The sequence below is a fragment of the Corticium candelabrum genome, chromosome 9 (assembly GCF_963422355.1).
Source record: "Corticium candelabrum chromosome 9, ooCorCand1.1, whole genome shotgun sequence".
Lineage (NCBI taxonomy): Eukaryota > Metazoa > Porifera > Homoscleromorpha > Homosclerophorida > Plakinidae > Corticium > Corticium candelabrum.
Window position 1 is genome coordinate 7,479,710 of NC_085093.1, and position 27,319 is coordinate 7,507,028.

General features: G+C 40.6%; 2 protein-coding genes across 2 annotated transcripts; both read right to left on the minus strand.

Annotated features, from left to right (window-relative positions):
• Nucleotides 1-1,951: 1,951 nt before the first annotated feature.
• Nucleotides 1,952-13,661, minus strand: LOC134184045 (COP9 signalosome complex subunit 3-like). The gene is made up of 13 exons (XM_062651648.1): nucleotides 13,477-13,661; nucleotides 13,301-13,413; nucleotides 8,909-8,958; nucleotides 8,688-8,855; nucleotides 8,521-8,625; nucleotides 8,366-8,455; nucleotides 8,180-8,230; nucleotides 8,021-8,122; nucleotides 7,891-7,962; nucleotides 7,750-7,836; nucleotides 7,583-7,696; nucleotides 2,165-2,245; nucleotides 1,952-2,111 (listed from the first exon to the last, which is right to left on the minus strand). The coding sequence occupies exons 1-13, from the start codon at nucleotides 13,659-13,661 to the stop codon at nucleotides 2,025-2,027; spliced, it is 1,305 nt and encodes a 434-aa protein (XP_062507632.1). The 3' UTR covers nucleotides 1,952-2,024.
• Nucleotides 13,629-27,118, minus strand: LOC134184046 (transcription elongation factor A protein 1-like). The gene is made up of 10 exons (XM_062651649.1): nucleotides 26,999-27,118; nucleotides 26,858-26,926; nucleotides 20,099-20,207; nucleotides 19,814-20,038; nucleotides 19,641-19,751; nucleotides 19,535-19,576; nucleotides 18,766-18,920; nucleotides 18,560-18,706; nucleotides 18,422-18,493; nucleotides 13,629-13,923 (listed from the first exon to the last, which is right to left on the minus strand). The coding sequence occupies exons 1-10, from the start codon at nucleotides 27,098-27,100 to the stop codon at nucleotides 13,915-13,917; spliced, it is 1,041 nt and encodes a 346-aa protein (XP_062507633.1). The 5' UTR covers nucleotides 27,101-27,118; the 3' UTR covers nucleotides 13,629-13,914.
• Nucleotides 27,119-27,319: the final 201 nt, after the last annotated feature.

The window sequence follows — 27,319 nt, forward strand, 5'->3', positions numbered from 1 at the left end:
AGTGTCGAGGCTAGGACTGCAGTACTGTGTAGACAAGTCACCTTGAGCGCAAAATTTCATTGTAGGTTATACGCCTCATCACAAACAGCGCATTCCTATATAGATGTGGCCCCACGTTATACCTGCACCTGTAGTCAGTAGTGCAGCGGAGGAATATACCACAGTCCGTAGTCTACAGTTTGTTCATTGTCATTATCCCGTGCAACAATATCAAATAATGTCGATTTGCAAGATCAAACTAAGTTCACCGCCTCATGCAACCATCTGGACTAGACTCCGGCCACAAGATACGCAGTAGGGGTGGATCAACTTTTAGCCACATGTTCAGTAAAACAAACCTAGTTACCAGGGTTCGCCACTTTGGAGGTATTTTATAACAAAACCCACAGTTTTATTTGTTCACACACACATACACACACACTCCTAGCTCTGAAGCGACGGTGTAAACACAGCTTTACTAGTTAATTAACGTAGTATTGTGTAGTATGGTGTATCATAGAGTTAAAGAGACATTTCGGAGATTTGAGTTAACGCAACATTTCAGAGACGCGCGCTAATGTACATTTGCGGTAAAAAGCAATGGTTGCATGCGCTGATGGAAGTGACAAGAACTGCAACGCTAAGTTACGGTTGAGTCCAGTTCTTACGACAGGGCCCCTTCGGTGTGTGGTAAAAACAGCTGTTCATACTTGGTCTGTCGCACATGAACACAACTAAAAGGTTAGAGAGGTGAGCGGTATTGGCGTCTGGATCTGTTTCGCCGTCCAGATCTGTTTTGCCGTCCACAACGCTTCACCGACTGCTGTCGATGTCACGTGATGTTACACGTGATGGCAAGAAAACCCTTTTCAGCGTCACGCTAGAAAAGCGTTGCCCGCTTGATAAGTATGAGTAAGTTGTGCATAAGTGTTTCAGCTACTGAACCAAACAGCATGCTTTGCAAACTGCAATCTACTGTAGATATTCGAGAAGTTGGAGTCCCAATTGAAAAAGTTACAAACGCGTCCGATAGAATCTATCATTTAATCAGTTAAAAGCGTACGTAAGCCTATCTAGTTCTGCAAATGCATCAAATGTTTCAATTTGATTGTTGGTAACCAACAATCAAAGGTGTATGCTGGGCGCAATTTACTAGCGCATGTGGCCGAAATGTTCCTTTAAGTTCACGTTGTTCACTACTTAGTGTAGCACTTGGATCAGTCTTGATCAGGTGATCATTCGAGTGTGTCCTAGACCAGTGGCTGCTTGGACTGTATTACAGAAGAGAGCGCAGTACAGCTCGAAAGCGTCTAGACAGTAGCACAACGTATTTCACAGAAAGATGCGTCTAAAACATCCTAGTAGGCGTTGACAATGTTTGAGTTAGCATGCAGTTCAGGTTCACAAAGCAGTCTTTTTGTTCAATTTAGTTCTGGTTCTGTCAGTTCCACAACTGAGCTCATTTAGTTCTACAACTGGAAATCGAAAGCGCCCTACTGATATGGCAGAAGCGAAATAAAATACGCTGTAAACGACCAAGCAAAACTGGTTCTAGACATAATGGCCTGCTAAATCACAACCACAGAGCAATGCATGCCAAACAGAAGTGCTATAATTATATGTTGTCAAGCATACTGTACAGTACAATTGGTACTATACGATCTTCTACTGCCCATATAGACTGCTGCTATAGGCAACAAGTAAACAGTGGTAGTAAGACACTACTGCAAAAATCGTATTACCACAGCTGCACTGTTATCTACTAAAACCACCTATTACATGGGAGAGCGAGATTATGGGATCTCATGATTTGCCTGGCCTCAGGCTTTCCCTCATTACTTGTAATTAGTCTTGGCTAGGCCTCAGCTAATTAGTTGCGAGAAAGCCCTCCAGCAAGAAAGTCAATAATCCCTTCCTCCCGTGTAATAGCTAATATACATGCAGTAACAATATGACAGATTAGTACAAGAAATGGCATTCAATGGTATAATTAATATCAATTATAAGCAACCTTGTGTCTGAAATGTTAACTGCAGTTGTGTTGTTCACATGACATAAGGTTCCCCTGTTCGTAGCGATCGACTTACTACGAAACTCAATGAGACATCCTCATCAGCTTGCAGTCCAAGTGTCTATTAACAGCAGCAGCTGAAGTGAAATGATACACTTACAAGTAACGTCTTACCTTTCTTACAAACTGTGGATTAACAGCTATATCTTGGTCCATTTGTTGTATTTGTCTGGTCAGCTTCATGGATTTCTGAATCTATTCTCAAATAGATTAGAATCAAGAATATGTATTACCAACTGACTGACAAAAGCAGTGGAACTACCACACTATACAGTGAATTTAAAGAAAACTATAGCTTTCAATTGTGATGCACATTCTCGCATATACCAAGACTACGACCTCTCGTTTGCAAAGTAATGTCAGACAAATAAATACAATCGAACCTCGCTAATCCAAACAGCCCTGTGCCAAGACCTGTTCAGATTAGTGAAGTTGTTCGGATTACCAAAAATGCCAAAACGCGTAGCCTTGGAAGTCAAGACCTTGCCTCGAACACCCAGACTACTAGCACATTTACCTACGTCTCTACTCATGTCATGTTTGTGGTAAAGGACACAGTTGCAACGACTACATGTACTTCTTCTAAATAAAGTGACAGTCGAAATATAAATGGTCAGGCATGTGAATTTGCTGAAAACTAGGTAACTGCAACCCAGATCAGGCTGTCCAATAGGATCAGGGTATGCAAGGCAGGAAGCCAAAGGTAATTCGGATTAGCGAGGATTTTGAATAGCGAGGTTCGACTGTACTCTCAATCAAATCAAGGAAATCCTCACTGCTGGCATACACTAACAACAAATGCATGTTGTGAAGAATTCAGTCAGTGTTAAAAATAGTCCATCTATCCTGTTAAAAAGACTCTTAATTAACGCTAAAAGAGTATTGTTAGGCCGCACCAAAAAAGTTCTTCGTTTTGGGTAACATAACGCAAAAAATCATGATCAGACAGTCGGAATTTATTTTATTATCCACAATTTTTTATTTACAAATGCATACATTAAATTCTGTCAGAGTAAGCTCTCTTGTTCCTCTTGTATTGGTGTTTGCAAAGACAATTCACCAGACGTAAGTAATCGCACAGAACACACAGGAGAAAGGAAAAACATGCAACTGATATTAGACTATGCAGTCATTAAAACCTGCATATGTAAACATATTATATTTGAAACAGCAGGTATAGCAGCAATGACTTCGCTCTGTAGTTGTTGTAGTCATTAAAAGCCATCCAGGTTGATAGAAGTGCTGGTATATCTGAATTTTGAGCTGCAGCATTTGTTAAAGTGTCATGCTGGTCGTCGATCATCCATAACGTGCAAGCAATGGACCGCACAATGTACATACCCTCACTATCACAGAGACTAACCGGGAATCCGAGGCCAGCAGTGCTGAGGAGATCAATAACGTCAGCAACCAGATGATCCATGCCAGTGGCTGTACCGCCAGATCCAGATGTAGGTGGCAGGGGAAGACGCTGCTCCTACGCCTTCTGCATCAAAACATCGTTTGCACTTTCAGCCGGAAGTTACTGACAAGTCAACGTCGTGGCAGCCTCTAACTAAGGCAAAATTACGTGATGTCTACCTAACTCTAAATGCAATCCAACATCATCATCTGGCATTGCATCATAGCGAATTCCTGAATCTGATGCTGTCTGCACAGACATCAGCCGGAGTGCATTGTCGTCTGACGTTACAATGCAAAGTATGCCTTTCAGTAGAGATGACTCTTGGACCTGCAGAATTCTAGAATTAATGATGGAACAACCGCCATCCAGAACCGTAACCGAAATTGCAGGCATGGCATGTATTATGTATATTAGCTGTAGTACATGTGCAATTCGCCTCGTACATACAGACGTGCACTGTGCACAACAGAACTATACACGCACTTGCATGCAACATGTTCAAAAACGCGTGCCGCAAAAAAAATTCAAAAAAAATTCGGGGCAACTCCCAGAAGGTCTGTCGGGTTACCCGAAACAAAGAAATTTTCAGTGTGGCCTTAACAAGATACGTGTTAAAAAGACTCTTTACTGACTGAATTCTTCAGAGCATGTGTTAAATGAAATATCGGTGTTAAATTCAGTCTGGCATTGAATAAATTCAGTCTGGTGATAAAGAACAATGTAGAATACTGTATATCCACAAGTTTTCGTACGCAACTATTCTATATGTCACAAGAAGACGTTTCGTGTACGCATGTTATTTTCGAAAGGGCTCTAACGGATAATTTTCATACAAGATGGTACGTGCGTCAGTGTACGTGATTCATGAGTTTTAAGCTAAAGGAAAGTGGTATCTATGCTCACAATAAAAGATTTAAAAAACTACCAACCACTAGCCTTGCAGCCAGGCTCTTCCATGCAGTCGCTGAGCTAAACGCATGTGAATCACGCGAGGAGGAGGAGGAGGAGAAGAAGGAGCTTTTGCCAGAATTGCTCCAGCACGAAAAGCAATTCCAGCAAAGCTTCTCCTCCTCTTCGAGTGATTCATGTGCGTTTAGCTCAGCGACTGCGCGGATAAGGCTGGTTTGCAAGGCTAACCAACCACTATCAAGGAGATAGCGAGCAGCAGCATCTGGGATCCAACAAGAGGACATCGTAGTACGATGATGGTGTAGATGAAGCTGTGAATCAAGATCACTTGGCAGCTAAGCGCAGAAAGAGAAGACAATATCACGTTTGTGACTGCAAGACTAGGCTGACCATTACCCGAGTCGCTGAAGAATGTGGATTTACGAAGGACATGCACCCGTCTGCAAAAATTGATGAATCACAGAATCACAAAGGTCAACAGCTATATTAATTAATCAATTTGCAGTGCGTATCAAAAAGAGTTAAGCCCGATTCACAGTACAACACTGGCACGAGCGTCGTGCGAGCGTCCACGACGCTGGAATAGAGAAAAGTTCTAATCGAGCGTTCTAGCCGGAAGTGACCAAGCGTCCGATGACATCACGTGCTCCGTTTCAACCAATCGAAAGTCAGTCACTGGACGTATCCGGGATATTCTATTCGTTCACATGGCATCGATTATTGATTTGTCGATGGAAGTGTGTGCGCGGTTTTCCCTGCGTTTGGCAAGTTCAGTCAAAAGAGTACAAGGACGTAATAATAATAAGTTATTTTTAAAACACCACATCTGGTGTAGTTCCCTACTAGGGGCAACCTTAAACATACAATAAGGATAAAAGTTAACGCTTGATCGAGACTACGGCACAGCAGTGCAACAAAAGCAAAATGTCGTCGTCCATGTCTGTCGCGATACATTGTACACACGTGGTTACTTTGCAGCGCCAGACCACTGTCGCAGTGTGTTCTTTTTGCGATGGACGCTTGTCAGACGCAATACTGTGAATGGTCCAGCGCCAGCGTCTTCGCTGATGCTCGTGTGAGCGTCTTTGTCAGCAGCGTCCAGGACGCTCGCAGGACGCTGTGCCAGCGTCGTACTGTGAACTGGGCTTTACTATAGTATTTTGAGTTCAATTTATCCGAATCCGGCATTCAATTATCCGATTCAGGCACTCAATTATCCAACCCAGGCATTCAATTATCCGATGTTCTGTCATAAAGTACCAAATTTATAGAAATAATTATTTCAGTCTGATACATGAAGACAAAACCGCGCACATTTCTTTCATGACGTCTTTCTATTATGCTCACTCACGTTTCAGCTGAATATTAAATGATTGATTCAACAGTGGTGGGACGGCAAAGTAGTAAAATTTGAGCTCTTGATTAGCGCAATGACGCATAATGGACTGTAGCATGGTATCACACAAAATGCGTGGTTTACGAAGTATGCAGATTACACCATGATTGATGTAGCAAGGAGTTGTTGTAGGCTTCCTAGATATGTAGATTTAGTTCGCTCACAACAGCTTAGTTAGACCTCCGTGGAAATGTAGGACACCAAGATTAGTGCAAACAAAATTATCTGTACAACACACGCTAAAAATTCACGCTAAAGTCAAGATTAGTTACAAATTATTGCGTCTAGACAGCTGATGAATAATGAAATTTGAGCAGCTGCCCAACTGCAGACTATGTAAGTTACTTAGTTTTCCATGATATTGCACAACAGCCGTAAACAATGGATGATTGAATGCCTGAATCAGATAATTGAATGCCCAATTCAAATAATTGATCGCCTGAATTGGATAATTGAGCGCTGAGTTTGAATAATTGAACAAGGATTTGAATAATTGAATGCAAAATACTATAGAATCAAACCGATGGCCTGAGGAAATGGTAAAACTAGCAAAAAAAGGTCGCGGCAGAAGCCTTCTTTTTGGACCGTGTGTGGCATTTTTATTGGACTAAAACCGAGACAGCAGTTGCATCGTCAACCGAAGCGTAGTGTTGGGGTGTGCATGAGGACTAAGTTGAAAGAATAAACCGTCACTGCTGCAACATAAACATCAACTGTCTGCTTCATCTTCTGTTGAGTGACATTATAATGTTGCAAACTGGACATGTTGTACACCGAGAGTTTCATTTTGGTCTTCTGTCGATGTAAAACCAATGTATTTTTCAGGTGGACCTTGTGTTGTGGTACACATCATCAACATCACTGGTGGCAATTTGTAAAAATAGTTTGTCATCCAAGAAAAATTAGTATGCATTTAAATTTAATACATTTAGGAGTTGTATGAACAATACGAAAATAATATGCATACAAAAATTTGTGAATTTACAGTAATTTCCTTGATCTTGTAGACTCTTTTAACAAGTGTAGCATGTGCTCAGACTGTTTTGTTCAATGTACACTGTTAAAATCGGTCAAATAGCACGTGAGACATTAGACAAAATGGCAGATTCTTCGTTGTGCAGTACTAACTTTAACTAGTTATTGTATAAACTTAGTCTGTGTTATAGAATACGTCTCCATAAATACGGTCTTTCTAACACATGACATAGAGTTCGTCTAGGGTTATCAATATTAAATAAAACCTTGCATCTTACCCTAATTAGCAATGAGAGTGGATGTCTGTTGGTTGCACTTCAACAAAGAAGCAGTCATTTTGTCAAACGTCTAACTTGTGCAATCTGACTGAATTTAACAGTGCACATCGAAGAAAACAGTCGGGCCAAATGGTACATGTTTTCAAAAGTCTAGACCTAACCAAGTGATTGAGGATACTATTGTTCTTTAATACTAGACTAAATTTAACAGAGTCTTTCTAACGTCCAACTGAATTCAACACGGATACTTTATTTAGCATCGACTGAATTTAGCACAACACATGCTCTTTCCACTTATAGGGCAGCTTTAAAAAGTTACCATGTATTGACTGGTAAAAAAGTACCGAATGAATCCAATCAACCAGCACTGACTGGCCTAATTAAAATTACTGTACCATGAGTGGAACCCAGCCTGAACATTTGTACACTACCTACACTATTCATGAGCCTCCTAGCACTATCAGAATAGTCCAGAAAGTCCACCATGTCATATAGTCAGTAAAAGTACCGTGTAAAATATCAATCTTGGGAACACCCACACAATGTGTAATACCATTATAATGATATACCTCACTGTCAATGTGCACTCGCATTCGATCATCTGAATAACTTTCCGGACTGTCATGAAATGAAACCATCCCTGCTGCCTGATCTATTGTTGCAAATATTTCCCCATCTTCAATCTACGAAAGACTTTACTGCAATATCAACTCAACTATAAAGAAAAGGAACTAACCATCCTAAGAACATACTCCTCTGCTTCTTTGCTTCCTGATAGATGCACTCTGTTAGCCACATCAGTTAAAGACAGAGTTAGGAATGTCTACAACAAAAACAAGTGACAATTTGCTGTCACTAGACATGAGCTAAACAATACCTTTGTCAACCTCAGAATATTTTTCCTATTCATAGAAGCCACCACCTGCTTGACCAGCCCCATGTTAGTGTCCTACAACATTAGCAGTATGAAAGACCTCACAAGAAACAAACCTTTATGGTCAACGTACTCTAGTAAATATATCAGTGTGCTTTGCAACAACCCTTTGTAATTCAGCACTGCTATTAGATGAATAAGCAGCTGACAAATCATTGTAAGCACCACACATTGGCTGTTTTAAAATACAATAGTACACACTAACAGATTATCAACAGCACTGGAAACATACTTTCAGATATCGTGCTACAACACCAGAAGTGTACTTTGGTAGTAGACCGACCTATTAAAATACAACAGTTGTATATATAAATCAATAGAAACATACCAACCATAACACAAGCAACATGCAAATAACAAAAGACCTCATTAATTCAAATGCGGTCTGCTCATTCATGTCATCATGGTCCCAACTTACCTTTCCATGAAGTAAAAGAGATACAACAATGTATTTCTTGTATGCCTCTAACATTATTGCACTAAGAGCTTGAGCAGGAGTTGTTACCGCCTTAGTGTCAACAACACAATAACAGGTCTGCACAAAAGAAAAAACAGAAGAAATAAGAACTGTACCACTTCAAAGAAATGAAGTGCTCTCTCAAATTGCTTCAAGCCTGTATATATCATTCCCCCGTAATAGTAATACAAAAGAAATGGTTTCACATCAAACCGTCCACCCTATAGCACAACACCGTTTTGCTACATGGTACAATAGGGTATTGTATACATAGCATTAATACCTCTTGTACAAAATCTGATACATCACTGTCCAAAAATGGGATGGCTGGTTTGAGACATTTAGAGAGCAAACAGAGTTGAGCCAAATCTGCATGTATAGATGTTAGGCAAGACATCGATGGTTGCAGCTTCTCAGTTGCTAGCCTGATAGTATCTATGCCTCTTAGTGGCTATAAAAACAAGTAATTCACACAAAGCACAAAACAGCAAAAACAAATCAAACCTTCTTTAAATCAACAAGTGACTTTGCATAAAAATGACAAAGCAAGCAATCTAGATCGAAACAAAATAAAACGAAGTTCCAAATTACGATTAAGCACAAGAATGACACTAGATATAACATTAGCCTCAAACCAGACCCTCTCACGCCATCACATTCGGTTCCGTATAACACGACAACGCCAGAGAGGGTCTGGGATCATCCCACCTACTGTCTTCACCTAGTGTCACCCCACGTCATCTAAGTGTCACACACGTCACCAACTTCAACACTTTCATGCCCTTAATTAATTATGGCTCCATCCTTCCATCACACAAAGTTATGCTAGCTGTGATATCCGATTGCATACATTCACTGTTTATATTTTGTTCCTGTAGCTGCATGGGAAGAGATTCATTTACTGCATGGAAAGAGATTCATTCACAGAGTGAGCTTGATCCTGAGTTCGATTCACATTATCTGAAGCTGTGAGGTCCAATGTGATTCGATCAGCAGTCTAGGTAGCTTGAACTAGGGATGCACTAGACGCCACTATTACTGTGCTAAGCTACGAGAACAATACGAATCGGGAAGCTCGTGTATGATTCGGAACATTCGGAGCCTGGCAGCGCGCGTGCGTCAGACACGGTGTTGACTATGACTTCTGCTCTATAGAGTCTCTTGGAGATGAAATCCTCTCCCAGAGAAGTTGGCCAATACGGACAGCTTGCATTGGTACAAGATACCAGCATTGAAAGGAAACAAGTAGAGTACGAATGGAAGGTCAAGTTGGTCGCAAGACATTCCGTGTGACACATGAGAATAACTATTAGACTAATCTTATTAGTAGCCTGAGGCTAATTTGATCATCTAATAGCAAAAACAGTAGACAAAATTAGCCTCACAAGCCAGGCTCTTCCGCGCAGTTGCTGAGCTAACCGCACGTGAATCACACGAGAAGGAGGAGCTTTTACTGGAATTGCTCCAGCACGAGAAGAGCCTGGTCGCTTCCGAGAACGTCATAGTGGCGTGGGACCCCCGATCCAATTTCATAGCTTGCATAAGGCTAATTCGATTTCCTAAAGAGCTCATTAATTAATGTAATTGCACTGATACATGAAGCAGAGAGGTAGCCCTCCGCGGAGAGCGCGTAAACACAAAATCCAGTGAAGCTGTTGATGGAGTGCTGGTGAATAATGAGCGTAGGAATGGCCTACATGGGACTGGTCTGCTGAACCTACACTCTCCAGCAACGTTTCTTCTACTGAACTCATCTGCAGGTTTGCGCAAATTGAAACCGACGTAGAACTGTTCACCACTCTTGTGTGTCTACTCTGACATCTATAGTCTGTGGGGAAAATGGTGTGAGAACTGCCGGCCCAGTTTCACTCAATGGTTCATGAAAACAGTGGCCTATAGCTTGTTGACCTCTCCATGTCATGATCAGATTGGCGTGTATTGCTCACGCAGTCTATGTGACGGTACTTTCGACTCAGCAAGCAGCACTTTTGTACGATATTGACTCTCCTCACGGTGAACTGGAAACATCTAGGCATGGGAAAACAGCAGTGCAGTGGATCTACCATGTTCAGGAAGTGTAGAGTTGACTCGTAGTTGCACGCGTACTACGTATAACTTGTTTAATGCACGGACTCTGACTGCTACATATATACACTAACTGCGTACAATGAGTTCATTTCTCAAACTACCCCGCTGCAGATCTAGATTCGGCGGTGTGCTGTTGGCAAAACTGAATGCTGAAAAGGAATCGTGACACTGCAGAATATTACATGGCTGAGCTGTCTACATACGTACTAGAAGCAAACAATGATGTCAACTACGTACTTCGTGCAAAACAAGCAAGTGCGTGAAGCGATGTCGCGTGTTCTCAACTTTCATATCTACATGCTTACCTAATAGAATTAGCTTTATCAAGCTATGAAACCGGATCGGGAGTCCCACGCCACTATGACGTTCTCGAAAGTGACCAAGGCTCTTCTCGCGCTGGAGCAATTCCGGTAAAAGCTCCTTCTCCTCGTGTGATTCACGTGCGGTTAGCTCAGCAACTGCACGGAAGAGCCTGGCTTGCGAGGCTAAGACAGAATGATCCCAGACCCTCTCCAGCATTGTTATGTTATCCGGGAACCAGGCACAACGACGCAAGAGGGTCTGGTACAAGGCTAATATAACATACAGCCACTTAACACAAAACAGACATATGGTGGACACACACAAACAGATGCACATACCCTAGTGACACTTGCTGATTTGATATTGCAAATCAATGAACAATTCAAAGTCTTGCCAATGTTGAGCAAGATCAAAATATTCCACAGTCGAACATTGCTAATCTGAACCTCACCAATCTGAATCCTCGCTAATTCAAACTATCTTTGGTGCCCTGCCTTGCATACCCAGACCCAATTGGGCAGCCTGATCCGGCTATCTAAAAGTTTTAGTTTTCAGCAAATGCGCAAACCTGACTTCTTAAATCCTAACTTTCACATTATTTAGATGTAGTTATAGTCGTTGGAGCACAAACATTACATGTGTCAACATACGCAAATGCGAATGTGGTCTGGGAGTCGAAGGCAAAGGACCTCCAAGGCTTCGCGTTTTGGCATTTTGGTAATCCAAACAACTTCACTAATCCGAACAGGGCTTGGCATGAAGCTGATCGGATTAGCAAAGTTCTACTATAATACAATAACAATCAAACCAAAAAAAGGACAACTCAGCGTATAAAAGCATGAACCATCTGTGTCAAGAGGTGGTAACAATGCTGATCAAAGTGAACCAGCAAATGCAACACCATGAAGTCTTACTTGACTCTAAATCACTGGCACCCAATAACAAGATCACTTAGTAGACACTTATTAGCACACTATTAATTAAGGCAAAAACGAGGATGACATAATCATCCAGCATGAGCATGATAATTATCGGAACGGAATGTACACATATTGTGAACATGATGGAGAGCTGTCCGTCAGGATCCACCACAATCCGTCACCTCTCCGAAGCTAAAATTTATTATATTTCTACAAAATCCAATATTTAATTATACCAGAATCTGAAACAACAAATACAATAAATTTCAGCTTTACATTGGGAAATTTATTAAAACATTTTAGAGTGAGACCACGTGATGTTACATTAACACAGTTGAACCTCATTGATCTGTAAAATGTAGTTTTGACTAGCATTGGGCGTGGCATTGGGTAACGCCCACTTCACGGAGTATCCCTCTCTGCCTTTTAAGATTTCTGGGGAGAACACTGAGGTCTCTTCAGTAATCTAATTATAGAACTATAGAACGTTCTTGAAAGAAGATAGAAATGCAGTGTGTTGATTGGCTGATGAATAGGCATGGCCAATCGCTGATTGGTTGACACAATTGACTCCGCCCCAAAAACATTCCCATATTGGTAGTAATCACACAACATTCGTCATTTGCATTACGAGTTAAGGCTGATGGGAGCGTTCGTGTACGAGTTGCAAGTGAAAATTATTCAAGAATCGGCCGCAGACTCTACTGAGTGAAAACAAAGACAGAATCGTTGCTTTGCCGACAAACAGCAGGCTCCTCTTCTAAGGGACATCGAGATGTCCACTCCGTCGCTGTTTCTTCTGCTGAAGCTCCTGTGGAGACTTCTGCGACCCCTACGACTTCTATGGACTGCCAGGATGCGGAACCAACACAGACGAGAGATTCGACGAGCTGATCCGTGACTGGCTCACTACTGTTCCTCGTCGTGATTGGATGACAAGCTCTTGATGTGAAGAACTTATTGTTTTGTGCTGTCCTCATAATCTAGGCTGAGTGAACCGAAGTAGTTTTACACATTGTGTGAAGATTCTGTTGTAATAATTATTTTATTAGCATTAGAAGTATAGCAATTAGAACAACTTCATTGTGTCATAGCTCTGTATTGAAAGCCTCTTTTGAAAATCTCAACGAACATTTTTTACCCGAACGTCTGAATAACGTACTTATGTCCATTCATAGCCAAGCATTGCTGATCAACGAACAAACACATCTGTAAAGAATACCCTTACTGGGGACCCTTTCAACAAATATCTGCAAAGCAGAAGTAAAATCGCCTCTCAACAATTATAACAAAGCTTTGGACTAAATTTCAGAGTCGTGAGTCTTTCTGACAGCAAAAATTGCGACGAAATGTTCAAAACGTTGAAATCAGTTCCCCAGAAAGGAGTCCCCTTGGAAAGATCAAGAAATTGAAGATATTTCATTTCTCCTCGTCTCCGAATTTTCAACGCAATCGAACGCCAAATTTGAATTACGCGCGTTTGACTTTCGCAACCCCGGATAACTACATATGCGTGGGGCACTGTACAGTGTGTATTTTACCAGCCATTCTATACAGACTTTATAAATACGTACGTGTGCCTTACATGACTCTGCTGCATATCTGATCTGCTCTGGAGCACACGATTTGATGAACGCAGCAATTTGATGAATGCAACTTTCGATGTCTGGTACTGAAGGCATACTTGTCTTTACAGATCTACCAACCAGAACAGTATATACCTTCAGTTCTCTTGCACACTGACTAGTTAATCCCTCTTACAGTACAGCCAAGTGTCCCAACGAGTGTCGTTCCGGATCTAGGGACTCCAACACATTAGTGGCGTGACTTATATTTCTCGCTAGCATTTCTGTAGACTTTTCTATAGTTTCTACTAGCTCGGCATACTTCTCTGACTCAGACAAACTGCGGACTCGAGAAACGAATTGATCCAATGTTGCAGCCATAGCAAACAAATACGCATGCGCAATAGATCATGCTGAACAATTACGAGGTATATATGCTAACTGTACGTATCAACAACCGAGATTCTAAAATAATAGTTAAACTTGAAAGTATAATGTCTCAGCAGTAACATTACAGTTCACGAGAACATGAATGAAACCTAGACTAGCATTTGAAATTCAAGTCTGAGATGATGAATTTCGAAGTTGCAAATAGAGAGATGTTATATATGCATCAGCTTTCCCAATTCCAACGTTAATTGAACTAAGCAGAAACAGAGCAGAGTCATTGACAGTTTTAAACCAAAACATTTACTGGAGAAAACAATTGAAACTTCAGCTACAAAAACACTAGTAAAGTAAAACATACACTGTCATTCACACCACACTTACAAAAACAGCCACATATCTGTATCTCTAATTGGTATATAAACAAACAAAGAAAGACTCACATGCACGCATGGGGATGCATATATCTACATCAAAACAGACCTATTGATAGGTACACTAAAAGCAAACAGAATCATAAGTAAACTGTGCATGACAATAAAACAAAAGCAAGTACAAAGTTACAAAAAGGAGTTGTTGTAGCACCTGAAAATGGCCAGAAGAATCAAACTGTGAATCAAATGTGTAATGGCCCATACAGGCGTCTAGGGTGCAAAATCTACAGAGTAAGACAAGCTCCAAGGAAAGCAATGCATCCTGAATGCAGCCCACACAGGCAATGCCTGTAACAACTTAGCTTCCAAAAAGTGATAAAGATGGCATAGAGGAGTAGACAGCACTCCGGTTGGACAAATATTCAAAACATTCACTTTTGCCAGATGCTGAATCACATCAACTTCCGGTGTAAGAATGCGCTAATTAAATAACTCATTATATGCAACAATTATTACCTCGTAAAATGTTTTTAACATTCTAGTTATAATAAAACTAAACAAGGTTTTTCCAATTTCTAATTCTATATTTTATCTGTGTTTACTGCACCGCCCAATCATCAAGTGAACTCAAATTACACTTTTTAGCATGGGTTAAATGGCCAGGCCTACTACAGCACCAACTATTTGCTGTCTACGTGTCTGTGGCATGGTGTGTACTGTATGTTCTTAGCCACTTGTTCACTCCAGCAAAGTCTCTGAATTAACTGACCTTGTATTCTCTTTTTATAGCATTGTGCTGGATTTCTAGCAAAGCGCGACATCCTGCTGTACTTTGAGTGCACCATGCCCACCCTAAACATAACCTGCCCCTTCTGAGAAAAAGCCTTAATAATAAATTAAACAAGCATCAACTACATTGAATACACTTTATGTCGGGTCTAGAGCAACATTCTTGTGAACATCAACTAGTACAGTGCTGAGTGCTCGAGCTTCAAGACAAACTGCCAGACTAAGCAAAAGACAGCATTAACTCAGTGATTTTCAGTATGCTTTGCTTGGTAGTTTGTGGCTTTTCCAAAGTGTGTAGTTACTAATTAGAATCAATTAGAGCCATAGCAATGTCACCATAGCAAGTACAAGTGTCTCATAAGTCACTTCTGAGTCCAAAGTAAATTAATGATGCACGTATACCAGTATGCAACTTTTCCACATCATGACCACAAAGTATTGGCATATTGCAGTATTTGTCATGTCTATGCTTCTAAATCTTAGATAGCAATCAAAATTTTCAATCTTCACTCACCAATCTCAGTCTTACTTGCCAGTGGTGAGCAGGTGACCAAGTACTTAAACCCTGAATCTGGAAAATTACTCAATCCAGGAATTTGTCAATTAGTTAGATTTTTGTGTGTGGCCCAGTATGGGCTGTTGGACTTGTAGTTTAATGAGATAATACGCCATACAAAACTAATTATTGACAGAAATATGAAAGTATTCTACACAATGCAAAAAGTCATAACTGTGCAATATGAAGACAGTAATATTGATATAGCAGCAGATGTGTGGCTCTCACATGCCTAGGCTGAACCTTTCAGTCTTTCAAGTTACTTAATCTTGATTCAAAATATGCTTCATACTTTACTTCAAAGAGAACTATACCGTATAGCTGATATCTAGCACTGTTGCTTCTAATACACCTATACCTTGAATCTGGAATCTGCATTTATAATCACTGTTTTATGTTGCATGACTGACTGTCAGTAATTGCATAAAGCTTCCAGTCAGTCTACATCCCTCCCCCTGGCCAATCACAGATGTACATCTCACCTCCATGATGGGGGCTAGCATCAAAGAAAAAAGTTGGAATGAGACATTACATTAACTGTAGGGATTGATTAATCAATTAACTCAAGCCCTAATAACACCACCTGTCAATGCTATTAATTTGCCATTGTGGCACAAAGCTAATCTTCTGTCCAACAGTGAATGAACAAATTCTCTTCTGAATACAGCTGCACATTGTCAAAGGCATAGCAAGTAAAGAATAATGGTTCAATAGAACCTCGTTAATCCGAACAGCCCAGTGCCAAGCCCTGTTTGGATTAGTAAATTTGCTCGGATTACCAAAATGCAAATATGCATAACTTTGTAAAAATCCACACCTTGCCTTGGACACCCAGACCACTAGCCTAGCGCATTTACTTATCTCTACACTATGTCATGTTTGGTAAAGGACACTGCTGCAATGATCACAGGTACTTCTAAATAATGTGACAGTAAGGATTTAAAACAGTCAGATGCACGCATTTGCTGAAAACTAGATAACCGCAACCCACCCAATAGAATCTGGGTACGCAAGGCAGGGCGCTAAAGGTATTTCAGATTAGCAAGGATTCGGATTACAGAGGTTCGACTGTATTAGCATTCCTATAGGCAGCGCAACCCTAGCAGACAGTCACTATAGAATGCGCAAATTAGCACTAATGAAAGAACATAGAGGTGTGAAAATCTTAGAGCCTAGGCCAAAAGTGGGGATGGGAGCTTACTTGAGCCCTGGGACTATACTCAGGCGAGTACGGTACTTACAATACACAGAAGTGACAAGTCTCAAGCAAACTGTATGTTTCTGAGTTATGCACACATGTGTGAAAGCTATTGGCCAAATATGCAGTCAAGAAATTATCAAACAGGCTTGTATTCAAGACAGGCTTATATGCCATTTGAACACGCTAGGTAGAGACATGACAACCATATACCACTTGAAAAAACCAGATTCCTTAAAAGTAATATATACAAAACTACCATGAGATGCCAGTTTCAAGAGCATCAGCTGAATCTTCTGTCATCATTGTTGGTGTCATTGAACTCTACAAGTACAGGCTGACACATTCGCACCTACACGTGACCGTGCGTCTTGAACAAAAGATCGGCTTCTAAACGCAACTGACTTGTACGCAGCACCAGGTTTTTGATTTTGGCTTTTATTTGCGACAATATGGTAGTACAACAAACATTGTATAAATACAGTATAAGCTCAAATAAGCCCCACGCCCTAATAAGCCCCACATCTGCAACTGGCTGAGAGAAACAAGCACCGCATCGCAAATAAGCCCCACTGGGGTTGTTATGTTAGCAAGACTACGCATTCTTTGTTATGAAAGTCCCGGAAACATGCATACTTTAGCTTCAAAGCCATAATATCTGCAACTTGCTAAGAGAAATAAGCCCCGCGCAGGGTCTAAAATTCTCCAAATTGGTGGTCGCCACAGCAATTAAACGTAAAGACACGCCTACTATATTTACAACCACGCCTACTTTTCCTATTTCAGTGTGTATGGTTTTCTTGTTCTTACTGCCACTTGTAGAAATTAAATGTGGTTTAACTTAGATGTATCAAAGTAGCTACCTATAAACCCTCCTAATCTCTGTTCATGTTGACCTGGCTGTAGAAAGTCTATGAGAAAGACCACGATTTTACAAGTAGTCATATCTCGTCACGTGATAATGTTTGGCCATAAATGGCCTATTGAGATAATTAGCCTAACCCACTGTCTCAGCTAAGGTTTCCAATTAGTTCCAGATGTCTTGGGAGAGTAAACAGGAGGTGCTAGTGTAGTACCTAATAGCGCTGAGCTGTAACTTACAGCCTACAGTAAAACAGGTCAGTTGCTTGGTCCGACAAACGGACACGCCATCATGCACAATGCATGTTTCCCTTGGCAAATTCTTGTTTGTCATCGACCTGTTTCCTAGACACACCGCTAAAATCCTGTCACATAAGCGTAAACATCAGAACTCTCGCTGCTCTGGCAAATAGATCTTTTCTGTTGTTAGTACCAATGGGAGATTCTGCGGTTTTACAGTTGGCCAGACCAACGTGAATGAAGAGTAGGACGACCATGTGCAATGCCGCATTGGATCTTGGGGCTACCAAATGGTCCACGTTCACTCGCCAAATCGCAAGTGTTAGTCGCCAATGGCGAGGAGGGAGCGGGAATTTTAAACCCTGCCTGGAGCATAAATAAGCCCCACACCCTAGTTTTCATTAGCATTGTACATACCGTATAAGCTCAAATAAGCCACACAGAGCTTATTTGTTTCAGACAGCTGCAGATGTGGGGCATATTACAAGCCTTGGTTGCCTAACAATAATAGCATAGCCCACAACAAAACTATGCACGAAGCATTTTAGCAAACCTTTATTAGCATGAGGCAAGTCTTGTCTATTCATGGATCCCTATACTTCAAAACCAAAAGCTACACAGTGCTACCTGATCCTTTCAATTAACCAGTAACATAAGTATATAATCATAGGATTGCCTCCTTTCTACAAATGCAGTTGATTCAACTGCTACTGCTCAAATAATCATGGTTGACTACCTTCCATCTGTGTCCACAGTCATTGCAAAAAGCAAATGTTGTCATTGGTTCATCGGCTGACTTCGTCTGAACCTACAAGAAACATGTACCTAGAGCTATTAATGTCCATGTTCGTGTCTCAACAACTCAGTTATTAACCTGATTGTATGAACAATTATTCTTCTTGCATCGACCACACTTCAGAACACCAGATTTTGATCCTCCAACAATAGCCATTTGAGAGTCTCTTATGCCTTCCTTTGTGTACTCTTTCCGTAACTTCTTCATGGCATCACTTGCCATTTCCTGTTTTATAAATCATTATAAGCCTAACAGTTCTCTCCATGCCATAAACAGAAGTTAACCAATGTTGACATTTTGGCAATTTCATCAGGAGATATTTCACCACTTATTACTCTTCTCAGCAATTCAGGATTTTTGTCATCTCCTAAATTTGATACCCGACTTCGCACACGTGCCTTGTATTTCTGATCAGATGAGTTAAATTCTTGAAATATACCTAGTTACTTGTCAAGGAATCAAAGTTTGTACAGTTAATACACATGACATCATAAATTAACAGCTATGTATCAGGTTGCAAGTTTCATGTTGTCCGACCAACTAGACATGATTCTCACTGAGTTCAACAAATTTGTTTCGGTATCACAAGATATGTGAGGTCTGTGTAACTTAGCTTGTAGGAATGTGCACACGTGTAAGCAGGCAGCTTTGGTGCCATATCTGTTGTTTGTGTTAAGTGCTGGAGCAAACTGCGTGTGTGCTGGGGCAACGTTTGCTCCGTTTGCTCTGTTTGCCTGGCAGTGCTGACACAACCACACTTAAACCCTAAAGTCATTATTAAAAATACTATATTTTTCCGCTAAGAGTTCCTTTCCACAAGCCATGAAATCGATTAGCCAATGAATGTACCATTATTATATAACAGTCTTGGTGGCATGCAGGTGTGCCTAACCTCCTAAGCTTGTGTTTCAATGTGCAGCTGCCTTGCTCACACCATGCAACAAAACAGCAGACAAAAATTGCAAGAAAAGTCATTTCCAACCATCCCCCAAATTTGGAACATAAAATGACAAGAAAACACACATACATCTTATTTGATGTGGCCTCAGATACAATTTTCAATGACAGCTGCCAAGTGCACTATGTGTTCTTTGTCTGAAATCACAATGACATGTCACACAAACATACATATGTTGTAAACACAGCTGCTACATCCAACCTGTGCCTTCAACATGTGTCTTCTTTAGTGCTCTTGCTAGCATTTCTCGACATTTACTACGAATGCTATCGGTTGTATCTGGAACATCAGGCAGTTTGCTCCATACTGTCTCTACATATCAAAAGACATGAAATCTACTACTTGTTAATCGACATGTCAATTTGCAAGTTCACCTCTAGAAGAGCTTGTGTTTTCTCTCAGAGAAGACTCTGTGACATCCATTGATTTCCCACTTTCATGATTCAATTTAGAACTGATAGTAGTACTCTCTGTTCTAAACAATGAGTCATTGTCACCAGTAGAAGGCTTAGGTGTCGAATTTTGATCTGCATTCTTCAACTTTGGAACAGATGACATATGACCAGCTCTCCCTTTATGGACATCATAAGAGTTTTCACCTAATTAACTCTACACAATGAGGGACTTCAACTGTCATCAACAACAAACTGCAATCACACCTTCAAGTTGCTTTTTCCAAGAGTGGATTAACTTTTTAGCTAAGGATTTGATTTGTTCATTTCCACACCCTTTTCTTAAAGCATTCACTGATCGACCAATATGACTCTTCTACAATAACAATACTACCATGAAAGCAATAAGTTGAATCAAATACACAACATCTTTGTTGAAAAACACAAACAGACACACAAATACTCAATGTGAGAAACAGAAAATGTAGACTCATCACTTGTTATCTGACTGCAGTTTTGATTTAACTAGTATCTGTTGCAAGATCTCTCTGCCATTCATCACTCCAACAGTTTGAAGAAAATCGTATTAGACATCTTCAAGCTCAACGTCAGAAACGGAAAGAACAAATTGTTCCTACCAACAAGTCATTTGTTTGTCAATCTTGTGGAAAGGAATGCCGTTCAAAAGCAGGTGTTAAATCCCACCAGAGACACAGAGGACACTAAAGAGAGTCATCACTGTTATCAGTGGACATGCCATCATCATCTGTTGCATAAGTAAGGGCTTGCAATATATATATATATATATATATATATATATATATATATATATATACACTGTACAAAGAAAAAGTGTAGCATGGAAACTTAGAAGCAAATATAATCACATGTGACATCGGCAGTCCTGAGTTATCCAGTGATCTCAAATTGGAAGTGTTGCAAATTTGTCCAAATTGAATAATGTTTAGATTCAACTGACTGCAAGCAATCACTAGCCTCACACTTCTGGTTAAGAAACGTACTTGAATCTGCCTATAATCCGTAGTAAATATATTATCTCCCTCTCAATCCATATGAATATAACTGCCTTTAACTTAAAGTGGTACTTTGCTTGTAGTAGTTGTAATACACTTTAACCAAACAGATGTATATCTATCTGATTTCTTCAATATTAGCACCTACAACTGGTCTATCCAAATGTAATATTCTCTTCCCTACACTAATAAGGCTAGAAACAACAGCATTCGTAAAAAGCCAAAAGGTTACTACTAACTACATCTCATAATGCACATAAACAGCTTGGCAGACAAATAAGCAAGTTGTTAATAGTAATTCGCATATAACCTCATGTAGCTACAGTACCTCCTCCCCTTAGCTTTGTAAGACTACTTCATACAATATACACTGTACCATATATTTCTATTAAATAAGTGAGTGCAGTTTTGTTTTCATCTGGGCATCACCAACCTGTCAAGCAAGTCTCAGAAAAGTAAGTACTGACTTGACAAAATCTACGTGGTGCTACTATACATTCATCATCTCATATAGAAATCAAAACTGGTTGAACACTTGCCATATCCAATTACCATGCTTTTAACACCACACTGTTATAATATGAATGTTACCAACATGCCATTATATGGTACAATGGCATGCCCTCATGTTGTCCATAATGGCATTAGCTATACACATAGAAATGTAAATGTTCTATTTATGGCTCAGACTGAAATAAGAACCAGATTTTCATTAGGTATCATCAAGTTAATCAAAATCGCAACCGCCTTACTGTCGGCCACAAAACAATCAATCTCATTGGTACATGGCTGTACTTCCTCCATATTTAATTCCTAATTGAACAGAATAAGCTAGAAGACTAATAAAGCACTCTCTCTACAGTCCAACGTTAATCTACTGTATGTAAAATCATCTTGGCGTTGTATAGCCATAATGTAACAGAGAGCTGTTCGTGCAAGTTAGTGGTAGCCTTGCTCATTGATATTTCCTTGCAAGGCAAGACTTCTAGCAATGTTTGTAATAATCCAAAAGTCTCAATGACCATTGGGTGGAATATGCCACCAGTAGCTTTCACAAAATCATTGTGATGGCCGTCTTTTTCAATCTGACCTGCTTCTGCTGCTGCACCTGCATAGTGTGCAGCATTTGGATGATGTACTGTGGTTGAAACAAATTCCGGACTGAGATACATGTGTGGGTGATCCTTGTTCAAAATCAAGATGGAAGACATCACCTGGAAGCATGTTGTTGTCAACTGAGCAGTGTTGTTCTCTTCGACAGCTAGCATTATCGACTGAAAAAGCGTAAAGGAAGACATCACACAGAGCATCATGACGGCATATTCTCCATTTCCCTTGACCATGTACCACAGCCTAACAGGTGATCCCCAATTATATGTAAGGTGGCCTACCACATTGCCATGATGCATGGGTAGCAGAGTTTACATAACATGTGAAATAAAATTTTGTGTGATAACATGTGCATCTTAAGCCTGGTTCACAATATTACATATCTGTTATGAGCAAAGCGTAGATATGGACAAACCGTGGATATGGACAAACCGTGGATTTCTAGTTTTCCTGGTAATTTGAGGGTTAGGGTTAGGTATAAGGTTAGTGTTAGGTATGCATGATTTGTATTGGCAATCCATGGTTTGTACTATGTGCCACCAAAGCGTGATGTTTTGAATCTCTTTTCTCTTATCCAACACAGAGTAGCAACTAAAAAAGGAGCAGAATTGTTGGTGCACCATATTGAACTAAATCTGGAAGACAACCCTGATTTTGTTGTGTTCAAGACTGACATGAATCATCCTTGGCACTCCTATTGAATGAATCATCAGCGTATGTGTCTTCTCAGTGCATGTCTCATATGTCTGCTGGTCAGGATTTGTGGAGGCAACTAGTGGCATTAGATGACCCACAAAATTCTATGCTTCTGTAACGTCATTGTCATCGCCCTCGATCCAATCATCTGGATTGCACAGTTACACCCGCCATCTTTGCTCCTGCTGCATGCAGCCATGACGAGCTGTCAAGACTTACTTTTAGTCAAATTCTCAACATACAAGATTTAAGTGACTGTCAATGGATTCAAGCATCTCTACCAATTAGCAAAGGAGGCTTTGGTCTGACACCCTTGCAGTGATTTATCCTGCAGCCTACTCTGCAAGTTGGATTTCCTCGTTCACCATCTTGCCTAGTTGTTTTGCTCACCTCAAGGGCAAAGTTTCTGTGATGTGTAACGCTCATGCTTCTGCTCTCCACTTCCTGGTTGATTAAGCTCTGCCCACTGTAAAGGAATCAATGCTTTTACGAATGACTGCTACGGATATATCGAGAATGCCGAATGTGAATGCAAAGATATTATGAAATCTGCGTTTTGCCATCAGTGGTTCCTTTCTAAAGTAAAATGGTGTCGACAGAGCTGTTCCGCCAGACTTTTTGCAGAATTCCTCATTACTATGGCTTACTTAGACAACGCGTTTTGCTTGAGTATCTGTTTATACTTGTTCTTTTAATATCTGAAGAGAAACGTTCAGCACACCGTCTAGCGTGTGCTACAGAGGACTTTCTTATTTTCACATCTGGTTTGATCACATTCGTTTGCTGCTGATTGGTAAAAGGTTACAATCCCGAATATGAAAATATGATCGTCCCTGTTGCACATACCAGACGGCGCACTGAACGTTTCTCTTCGGATATTAAAAGAAAAAAGATAAATAATACTTGTGCAAAAGCACGTTCTCTAGGTAAGCTGTAGTAATGAGGAATTCCGCTTGAAAGTCTAACAGAAAAGGATCTCTGCCGACACCATTTTACTTTAGAGAGGGACCACTGATGGCAAGAAAGCAGATCTTCATAATATCTTCACATTCACATTCGGCATTCTTGATATATCAGTAGCAGTCGTCCATAAACGCACTAATTCATGTGCAGTAGACAGAGCTAAATCGACCAGGAAGCGGAGAGCGAGAGCATGGGCATTACACATCACAGAAACATTGCTGATTCTCGGTTACGAAAGCGAAGATAACGGAGTAACTTATACCGATTGATTTGTCTTTGCAAGATAAGTTCATTTTCGTTTTCCTTCCCTTTAACCCAAAAAATCACAAGAAGTACAAGGGTTGTTGTCAACCAATGCTCCATCATCCATATTAGCGGCAAAGTTAGTGCAGCAAAGGGGTCTAATCGAAGTTCATCAAGAATTGATTAATGCTGAAATAGAAACTCAACAAGAAGGTTCAACAACTGAAACATTGTCAACACCACCCATGTCAGCAACAGCAGCGTGAGAAACGGTTTCACAACATCCAGGGACAGAAAACAGTGGAATTACAAAAGAGGATGACAAAGTTCTGATGTTCTCTGCAGAACTTGAAAGCATCAACATGTTGGAATCACTTCCAATTAGTGCTGAGAAATTAGCTGAAATGCAAAGAGAAATTGCACTAGACAAAACACTTCATAGTGCTCATAGAAGTTGTTATGAAGAGATGGCCCCCCAACAAAGGCTCAGTACAACTGGAAGTGCGACAATATTTCAACTTCCAGTCAGAGATTGTCGTCTCATATGGTTTGCTCTTTCGAGGCAATGTAATTGTGCCGTCAGCTATCCACAATGATGTGGTGAAGAGAATTCATGGTTCTCATATTGGCATAAATGGATGTCTACGATGCACCAGGGAATGCCTATTTTGGCCTAATGTCAGCGATTGTTCTTGCATAAGTAGAGAAATGCAAATTCTGTAGGACAGGTTACTGAACAAAGGAAGCAAAAGGAACCACTTCAGTCGCACTCTATTCCTCCCCGTCCATGGGCAAAGCTGGCTGTTGATCTATTTCATATTGATGATCAAGACTTCATTGCTATTACAGGTTACTTCAGAATTTTGTTGAAGTTGAATGTCTGCACACCACCAAGTCAAGTCATCGGAAGTCATCAGAATCCTTAAAAAGTCAATTTGCTAGACATGGACTCCCTGATTGCTTAGTTTCAGATAATGATCCACAATTTGCTTCGGACAAATTTTGATCACTTGCCTCAGAGTGGAAATTTGAACACATAAATAACATCAAGTCCAGGACACTCACAGTTGAGCGGCAAAGAGGAAAATCCTGTGAAAACAATTAAAAGTCTCTTGAAGAAGGCAAAGCTAGCAGGCAACGACCCATGGTTAGCTCTACATGATTTCAGAAATACACCTACGGAAGGAATGGGACGCAGCCCTGCACATTTGTTTAGTAGACACACTAAAACTCTGCTACCTACCACATCTACACTGCTAAAACCATCAGTACCAAATAGACAACACAAGAAACTTGTCCAGAAAAGGAAGCACAAGCTAAAGCTTATGATCAAATAATAAAATCACTAGCACCTTTAGGACTGGAACAACAATTAAAATACAGCCAATACAACAAGGCCAGAATATTTGGAAGAAAGCAGTAGTTTCAAAAATACTCCCAAACCGTTCCTATAAAGTGAGAGCAGAAGACGGTTCAGTCTACGTGCTACAAAAGAGCAACCAACTGCAACAAGATCATGTGGAATCAAGGTATCAACTGCCTCAACCATTGCCAAAACTATCAGAAAACCGCAAAGGTAAAATCCGCCAGGAAAACCACCCCCAAATGTATCATCTGAACAAGGAAATGAACCAACTACAAGTGTCATGTCGCTTGTCGTATATACAATAGACATGATAGATAATGCATGGATAAGCTAATAATAGTGGTGGGGGAGGGGTTTAGTTTTGACTGACATAATTTGTGTTTGACTGAATGCGTACGTCAGAGTGCTGGCTAGAGAAGCGTGTGTGTGCATCAAGTTGAGTATCTGCTAAAACTTGTCATCTCCACAAAAACCTGTGTCAGCCCACCGCGTCTCCTGCTGAAGTAGACTCCTGCTACTTGAGTTAGTGACAACAGGTACCACCCATTCGTCACAGCATCAGACGAGGAACCGCAAGACCACGTTTCGCGGGCCAGGCCAAAAACCAGTACCACTACTGTTACCAGATCTGGAAGACAAGTCAACCCACCAACCTATTTGAAAAACTATGTGACCAGGTAACGGTTTACATTTATGTTAGATGTGTTTGTGAATTACTTGTTAGTTGTAGTCTGTTCTGTGTTAGAATAGTCACAAACCTACTTGTTTATAAAAAGGTGACGTGACATGTATAGTGAGCACCGCATGTCTCTACTAGGACTTGAACATGTCTGAACATCGCGTCTCCACTAGCATTAAACCTGTTTAACTGCAAACCTAAACAGCTTTTGCTGAACATATTTCAGAGGTAGTTTACCAAAAGTGGTTTAGGTTTAACAGTCACGTGATAGTAATGTGATAGTAACACGCATTCCACGACAATGGATATTAGTTCTTTCACACTGTTCTTTCTCATTCTCTGGAGACTATTAGAAGAAGACAGAATCAGACAATGTCAGAGTTGATGTAGACTGGTGCAGTGTTCAATTCGAGCGATTTAATTGCTATCTTTGGCGAAGACAGAGACTTGTGTCTCTGATTGTTCTCGAGACAACCAGAAGACAATCTCCAACTGTCTGGTGCCGTAACAGGAACGACAATTCGAATTCGTGCGGTACAGTACAACACAGTCCCGAATAATTACTTAATAGCTCGGATAAAATGGACAAGTGGAGAAGTTGTCTAGCTAAACATGTCTAGAGGATGTTTAACGTTAAACATTTACAGAGCAACAAGTGGAAGCCGTGTTGTTATGACGCAGTTGTTGATATTTACAAGAGCACGAAGTACGCCCTACGTTACTGTACAGTAATGGCGAAATGCTGCAACTCTGGTCAAAGAATCTAGATGAGGAACGTGCTACATTTCTCCAATCAGTTGCACGAGAAATTCGGCTGTCTATTTAAGTACAATACTTAATTTAAAAGAGAAAAAGACCATGCTCTTGATGAAAGCGAAACTACGAAGATGCATAATAAAACGACTATTACAATAATCGCTACGAAAATAACTCACCCTCAATGCATCAACTGTTACTTTCATGTCCTTCAGCATCTGCAGCAAATCCGCAGCTCTGTCTTCGTTCTAGATAAATCAAAGAGGTCACTAGCTTAGTGGGTGCACTGAAATGCATAGACGTAGTTTAAGTTAGCGTACCAAGGGAGCCGAGCCAACAAGCTTTTCCAGTTCTTTACCAATGGCAAGAACGTCTGTATCAGCTGTCAGCTGAGGACTTTCATTACGCAGGAAAGTCGCCATTTAGTAATGTCCCGTATTCGGCGAATTGGTAACATGAATAATTTTAAGCTCCCGGATTCGTCACTTGTCACTTGTCACTTGATTCATAATTTTACAGCACAGCGATGTCTGTTAACGCGCTGCGATTTCTTAGGCGGTTTCAAGTTCTGCACCCTACACGCAGTGTGAGTGTGATCTACTCTTCACATGGGCCTCCACAAGATGTGTTACGGTCAGGAG